The following is a 17,056-nucleotide window of genomic DNA, read 5'->3' as shown; positions in this document are numbered from 1 at the left end:
CATGCTTCACATCTGGTAGAAGACTGATAACTAGAATTTATAAAGGACTCAAGAAAAGATCAAAAGACCCCATTCAAAGTTGGACAAGAGGCATGGACAGAAACTTTTCTCAAGAAGATAGAGCCAGATGGTGAGCAAACACATGAAAACAAGCTCTGAGTCTGCAAATCAGAACCACACTGAGATACCACCCAACCCTGTGAGAATGGCTCATATCATAAAATCCCAAAACCACAGATGCTGGTGTATATGCAGAGAGAAAGGAACACTTAACACTCTGTTGGTGACATCACAAACTAGTTCACCCTCTGTGGAAAGTAGTATGGGGATTCCTCAAAGAACTTAAAGTAGACTTACCATTTGATCCTGTAGTGCCTCTACTAGGGATTTACCCAAAGGAAAAAAAAATTTTTTAAAAAGGCATTTGTACTTGAATGTTCATAGCAGCACAATTTGCAATTGCAAGGATGTGGGAACAACCTAAATGTCCATCAGTATATGAATGGACAGTAAACTGTGGGTATATGTATACCATGCAGTACTACTCAACAATAAGAGGATGGTGACCTGGTATCTTTTGTAATAACCTGGATGGAATCGGAGACCATTCTCTTAAGTGAAGGATGGAGAAACACCATAAGTACTCAATACTAAATTGTAACTAGTTGATCAATACCTCCATACTCATAGGGAAGCAAAACTCAATGAAATTCGGGTGAGGGAAAGGGGAAGAAGAGAAAGAGTAAATTCCCACCCATCAGTACTTTGAACAGGTTCATTACACATTTTGTGGGTGAGAGGCACACCTAAATAAAGGTCCAAGCAGATGTCTACTGCAACCAACTGAACAGAATGAGGATGTCCAACTTCTGTAGTTTGAGCAACATTGTTTGTGTGACAGTGTTGTTTTTTGCAAGATGATTGGCCTGTCTCTATTGGTGAGTCTTGGCTGCTTCATGGCAAGCATCCTTATCATTTTGTTCAGTTGGTTGCAGTAGACATCTGCCATGATTGATTGACCAGGTTTCATGAAGCTGTAGTGGATAATACCAGCACTGGACCACCAAATGTACACCATTAGTTTTTTTTATTTATGACTATTTGGTTTTGCACTTAAATTTTGACTTAAAATTTACAAAAGCAAACTATGTAACCAAAACATCTGTATCCCCATAATATACTAAAATAAACTAAAAAGAAATAGGTGTGCTGATGTCACCATAATCAGTTTTAGTACTGTTCCAACATCCCCAAATTTCCCTGGATCCCATTGGCAGGCAATTGTCATTCATACCAACTAGCTTTAGGCAACCACTAGTTGGTGTCTAAAATTTCTCTTTTCTGGATGTTTCATAGAAACATTCCATATTCTATGGAATAGAACATTCCATATTCTATGGAATCATAGAATATGTGGTCTTTTCCTATTTTTTATTTTCATTTAGAATAATGTTTTTGAGGTTCATTCAGGTAGCAGAGTATGTTAATAATTCATTTCTTTTTAATAGTTGAATTGTGTTCCATTGTATCCCTATATCACATTTTATTTGTCTGCTTTTCATATTTTGGCTTTATGAATATAATATTACGAATATGCACGTACAATTTTGCATGTGAACGTATTCATTTTTCTTGATTGTATTCCTAGGAGTGGCATTTCTGGGAGGTAACTTTTTAAAAAATCATGTTTAAATTTTTAAGAAACTACCAAGCTATTTTTTTACATTCCCACCAGCAGTGTTTGAGGGTTCCTGTTTCTCTACAACCTCACTAACACTACTTAATTTTTTGTCTTTTTGATTAAAGCTATTCTAGAGGGTGTATAGTTAGTATCTTGTCTTAGTTTTAATTTGCATTTCCCTAGTTGATGTTGAATACCTTTTGTATTTATTAGACATTTGTATCTTTTTTGTTGAAATGTTTGCTCAGTTTTATTGTCTGTTCTTTAAGTTGACTTGTTGACTTGTTACTCTTGTTTATATTTTGTTATAAGTTATGTATTTGAATTAGTTGTTTTATATGATTTGCAGATAGTTTTTCCTACTCTTTGGCTTCTTAGTGGTGCCTTAGGAAGCAAAACAACTTTAATTTTAATGAAGTCTAATTTATCAGATTTTTTTTTTTTTAAAGAGACACAGTCTCACTTTGTCACCCTCTGTAGAGTGCAATGGCATCACAGCTCACAGCAACCTCCAGCTATTGGGCTTAGGCAATTCTCCTGCCTCAGCCTCCCAAGTAGCTGAGACCACAGGTGCCCGCCACAACGCCCAGCTATTTTTTTTTTTTCTTTTATTGCAGTTTTGGCTGGGGCTGGGTTTGAACCTGCCACCCTTGGTATATGGGGCCGGCGCCCTACTCACTATCAGATTTTTTTTTTTTTTCCTGTTAGTGTCATGTCTGACAACTTTCAGGATCATAAAAAGATTTTCCTTTATGGGTGTTTTTGTTGTTGTTCTTTTTTTTTTTTTTTGTACTTTTTGGCCGGGGCTGGGTTTGAACCCACCACCTCTGGTATATGGGGCCAGCACTCTACTTCTTTGAGTCATAGGCACTGCCCTTCTTTTATGTTTTCTTCCAGAAGTTTATAGTTTTATCTATTATATTTATGTCAGTTATACATTTTGAGTTTTTGTTTATTGTGTGAAACAATAAATTCATCTTTTTGCTGTGGATGTTCACATATCCCAGTAATGTTTGTTGAAAAGACTGTCTTGTGAATTGCCTACACATGGTCATTAAATACGAAATATCTGATTTGGAACCAAAAGTTCAGTTTATTATATCTCTAATAAGAAGCAGCACAGGGTGGTGCCTGTGACTCACAGGAGTAGGGTGCTGGCCCCATATACTGGAGGTGATGGGTTCAAACTTGGCCCTGGCCAAAAACTGTAAAAAAAAAAAAAAAAAAAAAGAAGAAGCAGTATAATTAGTCAAAGTATGTGCCTAAACTATCAACTAAGTTTTGCCATCTTAATGGTGCCTTATTTATGCCAGCAGCAAACACCCCAGAGAGTAAGTGGCAATGAAATTGCGAAAGGCATTTTCCACAGCTTACTGAGAATTGAATATTATTCCTTGCGAGAAGTGGTCCAAAACCTGGAAGAAGTGGTAGTCCGCTGGTGTAGGGTCTGGTGGATGACAGTTTCCTGTTTTTTTTTTTTTTTTTGGCCGGGGCTGGGTTTGAACCCACCACCTCCGGCATACGGGACCAGCACCCTACTCCTTGAGCCACAGGCGCTGCCCAGCATGACAGTTTCCAAGTCTAGCTTCTGTAGTTTGAGCAGTGTGGTTTGTGCAACAGTGTTGTTTTGCAAGAGGATTGGCCCGTCTCTGTTGACCAGTCTCAGCTGCATAGTCACAGCATCCTCATCATTTTGTTCAGTTGGTTGCAGGAGACATCTGCTGTGATTGATTGACCAGGTTTCATGAAGCTGTAGTCGATAATACCAGCACTGGACCCCCAAACAGACACCATTAGCTTTTTTTGAGGATTATTCAGTTTTGGACTGTTTGGGCATTTCATTTTTATCCAGCCATTTTGCTGAATGCTTGTAATGGTCAAAAAGCATCCATTTTTCATCACACATAACAATATGTATGGTGTAGAAATGGTTCTCCCTTACGTCGTGACAGCAAAGAAAGGCAAGCTTCAAGATGGTGTCTCTTCTGATGTTGTTTAATTCACACAGAAACCATCCATCCAGCTTCTTTACCTTGCTGATTTGTTTCAAATGGTCTAATATTGTTGGAATAGTAACATCAAACTTGCTGCTAATTTGTGCATAGGTTGAGATGGATTCACTTCCATAGCTTTCAGCTCATCTTTATCCACCTTGATCTTAGATTGCCCACATGGTTCATTTTTAAGATTAAAATCACCAGAATAGACCTTCTCAACCTATCACTATAGTATGTGTTCATTAGCTATATCCTTCCCTAATATAAATATTTCGAGCTATTAGTACTACATTAGTTCCATGATGGAACTTATATTCAGAAATAACACGAAGGTTTGACTCCGCCATGGTTTCACAAAAATTACTCTAAATTTTTTTTTTAAATAATCACCAAAATGTGCATTTGAAAGAATGAGGGTATACCTTCACAATAAAATAAAAACAAGTGTCAAAGTGAAATATCAGTGATATCAGCCTTAGTGTTTAGAATCAGACATTTCTAACTTGATAACCTAATACTTTTGTCAAGAAAAATCACTTGTTCATACATGTATGGGTCTGTTTCTACACTTTCCCCATTGAATTGTTTGAATATCTTTGTTGAAAATCCATTGACCATAAATGTAAGGATTTGTTGTTGGACTCTGTTCCGATCCATTGCACTGTGTGCCTGTCCTTCTATCAGTATCTCCTTCATATTGATGTTGCTTTGTAGTAAGTCAGTCTTCCCTGTTTGTCTTTTTTCAGAATTATTTTGTCTATTCAAGGTTTTTTGCCTTTTATTTAAATTTTAGAATTGGCCTGCCCATTTCTACCAAAAAAAAAAAAAAATCTTGGTGTGCTACTGAGATTGTAACAGGGAATGAGTTAACTTTATAGGTCAAGTTAGGGAGAATTGATACCTTCACAGTATTGACTTTGTGAATTTGAATGAACATGGATGAATATGTCCTAACATTTATTTAGGTATTTGTGATTTCTCTCATCAGTGTTCTTCGTTTTAATTTTACAAATCTTCTGTTGTTAAATTTATTCCTAAGCATTTTATCCTTTTTATGTTACTTTGAGTAACATAAAAATAGAATTATTTTCTTAATATTTTCTCTGGGTTGTTTGTTGCTAGTAATTCCTTATGTCTTTGTTCATGTTGTCCATCTTTTTGACTATAATCATAAACATATAAAAGTTACTTCATCCATTCATGCCTGGGTAGAGTGCAGTGGCATCATCACAGCTCACAGCAACCTAAACTCCTGGGTTCCAGCGATACTCTTGCCTCAGCCTCCCAAGTAGTTGAGACTACAGGAGCTCGCCACAGTGCCTGGCCAGTTTTTCTGTTTTTTAGTAGAGATGAGGTCTTGTACTTGCTCAGACTGGTGTTGAATGAACTCCTGAGCTCAGGTGATTTACTCACCTCAGCCTCCCAAAGTGCTAGGATTACAGGCGTGAGCCACAGTGCCCAGCCAGTAACAATTATTTTAAATTTCTCTAATAATGCCAACATCTGAGTTATCAGAGAGTCTGGTTTTCTTACTGACTTTGTCTCTTGACAGTGTGTTTTTTCCCTTGTTTCTTTTTATGCCTCATAATTTATTGTTGAGAGCTGGCCATCCTTTGAAGACACTAGAGACTGAGTTAGATAGGCTTTGTGCTTGAAATAGTTAAATCGTTTATATTATGCCCTTAGGCTTTTAGTGCCTAGGCAAAAGGGTGCCAGGTTTTGCAGGACAGTCGGGATTGCCACAGTTGCCCTGACTACATGTTTTTTTGGTGTTATGTATAGGATGAGGCCTTGTTTTCCAGAGGCTTGTGTCAGTGTCTGCTCCATTAGCTTTAGTCTCCCCTTTGTGCCTTCCTCTCAGAGGGTTTGTCTCCACACTGTCTTCCCCCAGGAGTGGACTGCTGTTACTTGTGGCCTTATGCTTGCTAGCATGATGGGGGGAGGGGGTTGAGGAGAGGAGGGGACTATTCTCTGGTTCAGCCTTAGCCTAGCAGTCTGTCTCTGTGTAGGGTGGTCACTTCTCAGTGATCCTGCTCCTTCCCCATCTGTAAAGTATCTCTAATGGTCTGGACCAGGGCATATTCCTGTTATTCATTCCATGAGTTACTCTTTTTTTAAGGCAAACTTGTTTGTGAAAATAATGCTATATGGCATCACATACACTTCAGAGTAAATAAGTGTTGTCAAATATCTTCTTAAAGACTTGCTGAGATGCTGAAGAAGGTGTTAATTTCAAGGTTTAAAATTTCTGGTGCTGTTAAAATATTTGAGATTTGTAGTAAGTGTAAAAATAATACAAGGTGCATGAGATAATTTTAAAACACGTCTTTGCATGCATTACCTCTAGATTCTATTTGTGTTCTGTCAGCTAGTTATTTGGGGCACATCTGATTTTAAAGAGAAATGTGAATAAAAAGCATTATTTAGAATAGCAAAAGTAAGTATGTAAGAAACGTATGTGTGGTGTAGCTAAGAATAGGAGTAGAACAGCAGGATGAAACACATTTACTTATGTATGTGTGTGTAAAAGAGTATGTAACATTAAAAATGAAATATATTTCTGTCTATGCATTTATATTTATACCCTTTATGGCAGTAAGTATAAATGATTTTAGAATTATTGCTCATATCCACTAGCATGCTCTTCAGCTATTAACTGAGTAAAAGCAGGGTTAGAGATTAGTTTTTGAAATGGAGTTAGGAAAGGAGAAACTATATAGGGTGTCCATAAAGTTAGTGTGTGACTTAAAATGTTAAACAATATATTGCATAATTTACAATGAATCAAGGGAAGAGGTCTGTGTATTTTCTTCAAGTAACAGTCTAAGGTGGATAGAATGGTAATTTAGATTCATATAGAGGATCATGACCTTTTAGTAAGAAATTCAAGGGGAATTGATATTGGTACTAAAATACAAGTTTTAGTTTATTTAATAAAAGTTACTTATTTTGGGTCATATTTGATGAGATATAGTAAAATGCCATAGGGAAAAACAGTAAAGAAGTAATGCATACTTATTAATTTGACCTACAATACTGTGTGAAGTGAAGATAGTTGATTGAAAGTTTGAGGTTATGTTAACAGGGAAGAGTTTAGGGAGAAGAAAGGTTATTTTGAAGTATATGATTGAATAGCTAGGAAGCTTGGATAGGACTCTTTGTCAGAGTCAATTCAAGTAAGAGAATTAATAGTAAACTTTGTGACACAAGACAAAAGGCATTAGAAATAGTTTTATGATGTGATAGTTCAGATGTGTCAAAACTCAGACTTTTATGGTTAGTATTCTCTGTTGATACAGGTCCCATAAAGGTATATATTAGAGACAACTGTTTGGGTTGTCCATTTCATAAGAGGATAACCTGTGCAATATCCTCAAACAGTTTGCTTGTGACCTAGGATGTAACCAATATCGACTTACATTTTCCTTTAAATTGCTTGGTTTTGTTCAAAGGTGATATGAAAATGGTTGGGTACTGACTGACTGTAGCTATTATACTTTCTGGGCTGAATGGCAGTACAATGGTGAGGTTTTTGGTTGTCACTCATGAAAATCTTTGACTAATCAAGTAATAGCTTTAGTAAAATATTTTTTTGTCTATTTTATCCTCCCTTACTCTTTTTAAAAGGGAGTATTTAAAATAACCTGAGTTGTAGTAAATGAAAAGCAGATTTATAATCTTTCTTTATGCAAGAAAAAGCACTAGATTGAAAGGATTTCTTTTTTTAAAGGGATTTTTAAAGAGAAAAATATTGCACAAAGGAAATTATTTATTTATTTTTTGCTTGCAGTTTTTGTCTGGGGCCGGGTTTGAACCTACCACCTCCGGTATATGGGGCTGGTGCCCTACTCCTTTGAGCCATAGGCACCACTCGGACAAAAGAAAATTTTTTAATCATTGTTATTATTTGCCTCAGGGGAAAAAAAAGAAACACTACATTGAGCATTTGGCGTTAATTCACTTTAAATAGTAGTGTCTATTGATTCATAATTAGATTCCTTGGAGAATATGGAATTGAAGTAATATCTTAGAGGTAGGTAGTTTTAGCACATGGTTAAGAATATTAGCTTTATAAATACATTGACACATCTCAGCATTTCTGTTACTAGCTATATATTTAGATTATTTAACCTCTAAATCTGTTCATCAGTGAAATGTAGTCTGTATTAGTGTCTGCCTCGTGGGGATGTCATAAGAATTGGTAAGGGGTAACGTGTATGTTGGCATGGTCTTTGGCACATAATGTTGAACAAATGTAAACTATTGTTATGAAATAGAGCCAGTTAAGTATAAGGCATCTAGAGCTTGCACCCAGGTTAAAATGTAGGTTTAGGGGCGGTGCCCGTAGCTCAGTTGGCAAGGGCACTGGCCACATACACCTAGGGTGGCGGATTCGAACCTGGCCCAGGTCTGCTAAACAACAGTGACAACCGCAACCAAAAAATAGCCAGGTGTTGTGGTGGGCGCCTGTAGTCCCAGCTATTTGGGAGGCTGAGGCAAGAGAATCACTTAAGCCCAGGAGTTGGAGGTTGCTGTGAGCTGTGATGCCATGGCACTCTACCCAGGGGTCTCAAAAAAAAAATGCAGGTTTAATATTGTTCAGGTTTAAAATTTCATTTCAAATGAACTTTTCATTGTGCCCATCAACTTTTCACAGAACACAGCTGGGAAGAAGAGAGTTCAGGGTCTCTTTCATCCCACGCCTGTGCTTGTTTATCTGGACTAGTTTAGCGAGTGGTTCTTAATAGTTTTCAAGTCAATAGATTCCATTATAAATCTAAAGTCTTTGAATCCTCTTTCTAAAAAAAAAGCACACATATGCAGCATTTGTACACATATGTACAAATTTTTGTACAATTTGGAAAGTTCACATGGTCCTACCTTTTCAAACCTATTTCTAGAAGCCCTGTTCTGGAGGAAGGAATTGATTTCAGTACAAAGTTATTTAGAGGGAAGAAAAGGGCTTGGTTAGATAGTCTTGGATCTCCCAAGTCACTAAGACAAGAAAAGCAGCTGTATTTACTCCTGAGGTTTCTTTTCTTTCTAATGCCTTTACATCGTCAAATAGTTCATGTCTTACTGGATTCTACTAGTAGTGATTAAATTACCTACCATGCTAAGGACATTTTCACTATCTTTTAAATAGCTTAGCACCACTTTTGCGAGCAAAACAGTTTACTTTGGTTCAGTATTGTACTAGCATAATAGAGGGACCAGCAAGTAACATTTATTAATTGCTTACTATGTACTTGTGCATTCTCAGCAAAGCACTTTACATATTTTATTCATATGAAAGCAGGTTCTGTTGTTACCCTCATTTTGCTGTTAGAAAATCTCAGGCTGGATATTGTTGCCTGAAGTTACACAACTTTAAGTGGGCGGGTCTGGATTCAAACTCAGGTCTGCCTTTTAAGCTAAGACTCTTATTCACTTTGTTGAGTTACCAAAGGTGAAGGTGTTTAGTAGCAGACTTCAGTTAACTTGTGCTCCTTTAGCATGATTAAATATAGTATTTCCATTAGGTCTTTTGAAATAGCGAAATACTTTCTTGCCCTGCCTCCCCAAACTGTAGTTGGAATGAATACTGCTTATCTCTGGTATTGATTTGGCATGTGAAATACGGTATGTACATATGTCAAAAAGTTTTCAAATTTTGTATTTTAAATATTTGTAGTTTATTATAAATTATAATTCAGTGAAACTAATAAAACTGAATTTTTTGTCAAGATAGATTGTGGTGCAGTTAGAAATCGAAAGGACAGAGTGAGGTTGGAATAATGTTATCTAGTATTTACCTGAAAGGTTCACGAAACTTATGATAGCATTTCAATTTCAACCTAAGGTAGTTGCCACCTTTCTTGTTTTGTTACATTTTAAAGTTTGAACATCAATCTGCATGTGAATATAATGAGAAAAATGACATTCTCCCCCTTTCTCTCTTCCTTCCTTTTTATTTTCTTTTAAGGAGTGACAGTTCATTCAGATTCTTTGTGTTCTTCTTCGTATATATTTGTCAGTTTGCTGTGCATGTACTCCAGGCTGCAGGATTTCACAATTGGGGCAATTGGTAAGTTACTTACTAGTTTAAGCTATTAATCTAATATCTTTATGTAACTTTTAGCTTCCTAAAGTATTTTACACAGAAAAGCCAGATTAACAAAAGTAAATAAGGCTTGGTGCCCGCAGCTCAGTGGGTAGAGCGCCAGCCACATACACTGAAGGTGGCGTGTTGGAGCCTGGCCCGGGCCTGCTAAAACATTGACAGCTGCAACCAAAAGATAGCCAGGTATTGTGGCAGGTGCCCATAGTCCCAGCTACTTGGGAGGCTGAGGCAAGAGAATCGCTTAACCCCAAGAGTTCGAGGTTGCTGTGAGCTGCGACGCCACAGCACTCTACTGAGGACTATATAATGAGACTGTGTCTCAAAAAAAAAAAAAAGTAAACAAATAAAAGCAAAAATGATTTTTAAAAATGTAGTTTTAAAATGTCCTAAGGCATAACCTTTGGACAAACCGTTCTCTTAAAGACTGCGTTTCCATTTATAATAATGGCACATTATGTCTAGTTTAAATAGAATGTGTGATGGGCGCTGAGAGGAAGAGTGCAAAGGGGACTGAGGATGGTGAGGGAGTGGAAGGCCAACGGTTACGAGGGCAGGGGCAGAAAAGAACTTCAAGGATTTTAAGGGAAAAGGTACCTATTGTGTATAAAGCACTATTTTAGATACACAGATGTACATTTTCATACATACTCAAAAACTTGTCTTTGGAAAGGTAGAATCACTGTACACACATAAATACATGTATCTTTAAACGATAGAATCATTCTCCTCACAGCTGGATGCTCACTCAGTGAGGGATCCCTCAGTAACTAAGACTATCTTAGATAGGATTCAAACCAGGAGGTAATAGCAGATTTATGTCCCTTTTATACCCTGGAGGGAAGATTCCTTGAGTGAATCTGAGGCTGAAAGAGTATACATCTCTAAAAGTTCCCACCCTCCCAGCTTTGTTTATACTGTGCATTCACGTGAATTCTTGTGTGTCGCAGCTTTGTTGCACTGCATTCATGAAATTGAAACGAGCATGAAATTAGAGCTAAGGATTAAATCGGTGTACTGCTACTAAATTGGAGTAGTGATCAGCTGTCTGACAACTCTTAGCAGTTTTGCAGAACTCTTAATGGACATATGATGTATCCATGCAGAGAATTTACAAATATATTAAATCAGTTCTTGGGAAGAGTAATTTTTATTTTAAGTAGTATCTGGTCTTTGAGGGAAGGAAAGGTGTTCTTTTTTTTGTTTGTTTGTTTTTTGAGACAGAGTCTCACTGTCACCCTGGGTAGAGTGCCATGGCATCACAGCTCACAGTAACCTCAAACTCTTGGGCTTAAGCGATTCTCTTGCCTCATCCTCCCGAGTAGCTGGGACTACAGGCGTCCGCCACAACACCCAGCTATTTTTTGTTGTAGTTGTCATTGTTATTTTGCTGGCCTGGGCTAGGTTTGAACCCGCCAGTCTCGGAGCATGTGGCCGGCACCGTAACCACTGTGCTTTGGGTGCTGAGCCAGGAAATGCATTCTAAATGTTTAATTAAATACACTGATTATTTCAACAGTACTCTTTTTATATTGCTTCTCGGCCTTTTGGCTAAGATCAAGTGCAGTACTCTTTTTATATTCCTGTGAAATTGAAATTTCTTTTGCTCTTTAGCATGAACTTAGGGGGGAAAATGCTAAAATTGAGCATAACACTACATATTATGACATAATAGTAAACAGCTCAGAGGAGTCTCCTAATGAGGTTGCATACAGAATGAACTGTTTTGAGATAGACATATAATTCAGATTTTTTACATTAAGGCTTTTTATTTTGGGGGTAATTGTAGATTCACATACAACTGTAAGAAATAAAACAGAGAGATCCCACATACCCTTTACCCAGTTTCCCCCAAGAGTAAAATCTTACGAAAATATAGTAAACTATAAAAACCAGGATCTTGACCTTGATAGTCAAGATACAGAATATTTCCATCACTAGAAGGTTTCTCATGTAGCTTTTTAGTAGCCACACTTATAACTCCTGTACCCACTCCCTCAACTCCTGGCAACCACTAATCTGTTTATCGTTTCTGTTATTTTGTCATTTCAAGACGGTTATAGAAATGAAATCATGTGGTGTGCAGCCTTCGACTTTTTTCACTCAGCATAATTCTCTGGTGATTGATCTGGGTTGTTCTGTGTATCAGTTGTTTATTCCTTTTTACTCTTGAGTAGCACTCCATAATATGGTTGTGTCACAGGCTGTTGAACCATTCACCAGATGAAGAACACCTGGATTGTTTCCAGTTTGGGCTGCTAGGAGCATTCATGAACGGGTTTCTGTGTAAACATAAGTTTTCATTTTTCTAGAATGAATGTCTAAGAGTGTAGTTTTAGGTTCATATGAAAGTGGCATGTTTAGTTTTTTAGAAACAAATTGTTTTATGGGTGATTTAGCCTCTACCTCCTCATTAGTATTTGGTGTTGTCATTATTTTTTATTTTAGCCATCATGGTATGTGCATTGGGTATGGGTGGCTCGCAGATATTTCATAATTCAGAATTTTAAATGAACATTTAAAAAATGTAATATTGAACTCAGGCTTAAAAAATGAATAATCTGGCGGTAACTACTGTTGGCTCTGGAGTTTGGTTTGCTTTTGCATTCAGACCTATGCCATTTATAAGCTGTGTGACTTCGGACAGGTTACCCTATGTCTCTGTGACTCACTTCCTCATCTGTAAAATGGGGATTAGAAACAGCACATGTCTTATTGGGTTGTTATGAAAATTGAATATTACATATAGAAAACTTGAATATTACCTGGCTCATGGTGCTAAATATGTGTTAGATATTATTCTGTCTTTTAAAAGTGTGCATTAACTTATTTACCTAATTGTACTTTTTAATTACTTTATAGTGGCTGGATTTCATCCCTTACTGGTCTCAACCGAAATATTCCTGTTGGAATCATGATGATCATCATAGCAGCACTTTTCACAGCATCCGCAGTCATCTCACTAGTTATGTTTAAAAAAGTAAGTGAAATTTTATGTCTGTAAATTTTTATGTTAAACCTGATGTGAAGTTCTTATTTTCTCATTTTGCTTTTAATTCAGTGTAACCTCAAACCATTTTGTTGTTCTTATGCAGATTTACCCTTAAAGGATTATTTTCTAAAATTGTATCACACTTGAACTTCCTAAAGAGAATCTTTTAAAATCCTGTTAACTGAAGGCTTCTTTCATGAATTAAAAAATCAGCTTTATTTTTTAAATTTGTTTTTTTTATATATACTCTAATTTCTTTTTTTAAATATGAAGCGTATTGGTTTGATTCATAAATAAAACTGTTGTGTGCTATGTGTGTCTTATCCAGACACCAGGAGTACACAGAGCGAGTACCAGGTCGGGCTGGGCTATGACATGCGTTACCTCGGCAACACTTACTCCTGTAGAATTCTCATGTTTGTTTTCACAATCTTAAAAAAAAATTACACAGCATGGGAGATAATCAGTGTTTTTATTTAAAGTTTTATTGTGTCTTAGGTGTACATTTCTGATATTTTATGTGTGTTTAAACTTGATATTGAGACCCCGAGAATGACACCCGTGTTTTAAAATGGTAGACTTTTTGGTGGCTCTCACGTTAAAGAAAATAGATCCTTCTAAATTTTTTTCTTGATTTCCCCCCCACATTGGATAACTTGAGAATATATACAAGGAATGCATAGAAGTAACTTTACCTTATATTTAAAACCACTTTGCAGACTGGAAATACTTTACTCATACATTTGCCTTTTATCTTTTTCCAAACCTATGAAGGTTCGGTTATGTTTTTTTCTGTCTGTATTTTGCCTCTTTTCTTTTTTTTTTCTTAGAAAGTTTAACTTCTTTTCTCTGCCAAACACACATACTGCTGAAACTCAACTTTGCACAGTTACTAAATCCACTAGCCTTTCCCCAGATATCCTCTTCCTTGGTCTCTGAGATTTCCACCCTGCAGGTGTCTCCTCTTCCTCAGCCTTTGGAACTGTGTTCTGATGCTCCTGCCACTTTGGTTCTTCTTTCACCGCCATCTTTTTTTCCAACTCATAAATAAAGGTTAATGCAATTAACTCTTTGTGCTGTACAGATTAGGGGCTCGGGGATTTTCATCCTCCCTCATTGTTCCAGTTTCTTCTCTACGTGGGGAACCAAGAATCTTGAAACTGGAAAAGACAAAGCTTTGCATGCTCTTTTGTTGCGTCTTTGGTTGGTCATGTACATCTCCAGGTGAATGCTTCATGAATACTTCACTTTCTTCTCAGAACAAGTAGGAAGAGAGTGCATGCTGACTAATGTTCAAGAAACATTAAGCCCTCATGTTGTATGATTCCATTTATGTGAAATATTCAAAATAGGCAAATCTGTAGAGAAAAAAAGTAGATTGGTGGTTGTCTGTGGCTCGGGACAACCCTGGGAGTAGGATTGGAATGACCGTTAATTGTTAAGAGATTTCTTTTTAGGGTAATGAAAGTGTTCTAAAATTAGATTGTATAGATGATGTATTCACAACTCTGAATATACCAAAAACCATTGAATTGTAAACTTTAAAAGGGTAAATTGCATATTATATAAGTTTTGTCTTAGGCTGTTTTTAAAAAAGCAATGTTTATGGAGTACCTGAGTAGTGAGTGAGATTGTGGTAAGTACTTTGTGATCCGTTTGACGTCGATGTCAGTGCTGCCATTGATTCGTCACTTGCTTAGATATTTTCTCAGTATCTTTTTCAAAATCTTTCTCTTCCTTTCTGGTCTTACTTCCAGAATTTTTTTTTTGTTATTGTTGTTACAGGTCACTCACATCCTCTCACCCCTTTTAAAGTCTATTTTATGTGTAGTTATATTAATCTGTAAAAAAACTAATCCAACAAATCAGCACTCTGGAGACTTTGGACGTGGACTTGTGGTTGGGATGTGGAATTGTAGGAGAAGGGCTGGTGGCGACAGATACTTCCCAGCTCCTGGATCCACACTTTCTGCTCCAGTCAAACGGTGCTTCTTGTTTTCTTTAAATATGTCATGTGCATTCCTTTGTTCCAGATTATGTTTAAGCGGTGCCATTTAACCTTTGGATCAATTCATTTTCTCTTCCAGTTGAAGACCTACTGGTGTTCTTTTAAGACCCAGTAGGGGTCTTGCTGCCTCTTCCACAGAATCTTTCTGATTGTCCCATGTCTTAGAGATTTTTGTCATCTTCTGTTTTCTCAGGGGAACTTCCTATCTGTATTGCTTACTGTGAGATCTGAGCATAAGCCAGTTTATATACCTTGCAGTGCCTCTATTCTGGATATCCAGTTTGTGAAGCTCCTCCAGGGCAAACAAGTCCTTAGAAATGAGAACAAGAGCTTTGTTTTGGAACCATAGAACTCAGGTTGAAATCCGGACACCTTCACTTACAGACTGAGACCCGAGACAGGCTCCTGTAGAGACTCAGGTTCAGTGTCCTTGCCTGTACTCCAAGCTCTGTGCAAGTGGGGGCCTGGTCTGCATGCTGTAAGTTGTATTCCTCAGGCTTGGGACAGTGGGAAAGTGTCTGCAGTGATGATCATGTGACAGGCCCGCAAATATTTGTTGATAAAAGAAGGAATGGGAATAATAACTACATTCATAGAATTGGTGTGAGGATCAACTGAAGCAAAGAATGTAATTAGCATAGCCCAGGGCCGCCTCAGTTAAAACAGTTTTCCCTCTGATCCTTTGACCCCTTTATCATTTTGTAATGTGGAGTCTGGCTTAGTGTCTGCTTTGTTTAGTAGGTGCCCTTTATCAGTCAGTTTCCTGTCAGAGAAACAGAACAGAATGAAGAAGCTTATCACAAAGAATGGGCATAGGTGGTGTTAGAGCGCGCCAGGTACGTCCCGCGTCCCTGAGGAAGGCTGCTCGGGAGGGCAGGCTGGAACTGTCCATCAGAAACCCAAGCTCCAGTCTGTAAGTGGGATATCTCCTTCCTCAGAGGAGCCCCAGTTCTGTTCTTCTGTCTTTCAACTGATTGGATGAGAGATAGCCAGATCTTCCAGAATATGCTTCTTTACTAAAAGTCAACTGATAGTAGGTACCAGTGACATCTATGAAATGCCTTTATGGCAACACCTACTTTGTGTTTGGTTGAATAACTGGGAACCATAGCCTACCCAAATTAACACATAAAACTGAATATTACAGCACCATTCTTAGAAGAATTCCTGTATTATTCCAGTTGTGTAGTTGAGTTTTATTTCATAAAATTAGAAATGTAATAAATTTATAGTAGAAGGTTTTGTGGTATGTTGCAGGATTCATTCATTTGTTAAACTGTTGTTACTGAGTATGGATTATGTGCGCCAGGCACCTCACCGTGCATAAGCTCAAGGAGCTCACATATTGGTGTGGGAGGGAAACAAATGAATGGGCACCACGATCCAGTGATTTGATGGCTATTGTAGAGGTGAATCTAGGGAGAGAGGGACACCTAAGCACATTTTGGAGATCTTTTTAAATATTGCCTCAGCTGAGAGATGATGATAACAGCTCATCATTATAGTTGTCTAAGTAAAGGAATAAAGGGCAGGGAAGAGGATAAAAAGATAAGCATAGGTACTAGGTAGTAGGGATGCCACGTTCATACCTACTCGTAGAAAATATTCACCTGCCATCTTCAAGGAATTAAAAGTAGCTCAGAATGGATGGGAGATAAACCTGGTGCATGAGCTAGAGCTGGGAGAAATGTAGAGTGTGGTGGTGGATAGGGAAGGTTAAGGTTGAATGCATTAAGTGTAGATGTACCCTTCATGGTCCCGTAAACTAGGAAACGATGTTAAGAAGTTTGAATCTGGGTGGCTCTCGTAGCTCAGTGAGTAGGACGCCAGCCATATGCACCAGGACTGGTGGGTTCGAACTCAGCCCAGGCCTGCTAAACAACAATGACAACTGCAACCAAAAAACAGCTGGGCATTGTGGCAGGCGCCTGTAGTCCCAGCTACTCGAGAGGCTGAGGCAAGAGAATTGCTTGAGCCCAAGAGTTTTAGGTTGCTGTGAACTGTGATGCCATGGCACTCTACTGAGAGCAACAAAGTGAGACTCTGCCTCAATTAAAAAAAAGTTTGAATCTTCTCCAAAAAGCGGTGATGAGCCATAGAGGAATGGTAAGGAGGAGAGTAACTGAATTGATCTGATTTGAGCTTTAGAAGAATCACTCTGGAATAGGTTTGGGATATGTAGGGTAGGAGAGTGGTACTTAGAAAAACTAAGGCTGGGAGACAAGCTAAGAAAGTCAGTTAGTTAGTAATGATGGTGGCCCAAACTAAAGAAGTGGCC

At 37.7% G+C, this 17,056-nt stretch overlaps 1 protein-coding gene across 1 annotated transcript in view; it reads left to right on the top strand.

Moving 5' to 3' along the window:
- SCAMP1 (secretory carrier membrane protein 1) overlaps positions 1-17,056 on the top strand; it is a 124,367-nt gene that overhangs the window by 95,369 nt on the left and 11,942 nt on the right. Inside the window, exons 7-8 of the mRNA XM_053587936.1 lie at positions 9,644-9,745; positions 12,641-12,758. Coding sequence (XP_053443911.1) covers positions 9,644-9,745; positions 12,641-12,758 — 220 coding nt within the window. The remainder of the gene's footprint in view (positions 1-9,643; positions 9,746-12,640; positions 12,759-17,056) is intronic.

Source organism: Nycticebus coucang, chromosome 1, assembly GCF_027406575.1.
Source record: "Nycticebus coucang isolate mNycCou1 chromosome 1, mNycCou1.pri, whole genome shotgun sequence".
Classification (NCBI taxonomy): Eukaryota; Metazoa; Chordata; class Mammalia; order Primates; family Lorisidae; genus Nycticebus; species Nycticebus coucang.
Note: the sequence above shows the minus strand (reverse complement) of the source record. Positions and strands in the feature narration are given on the sequence as shown.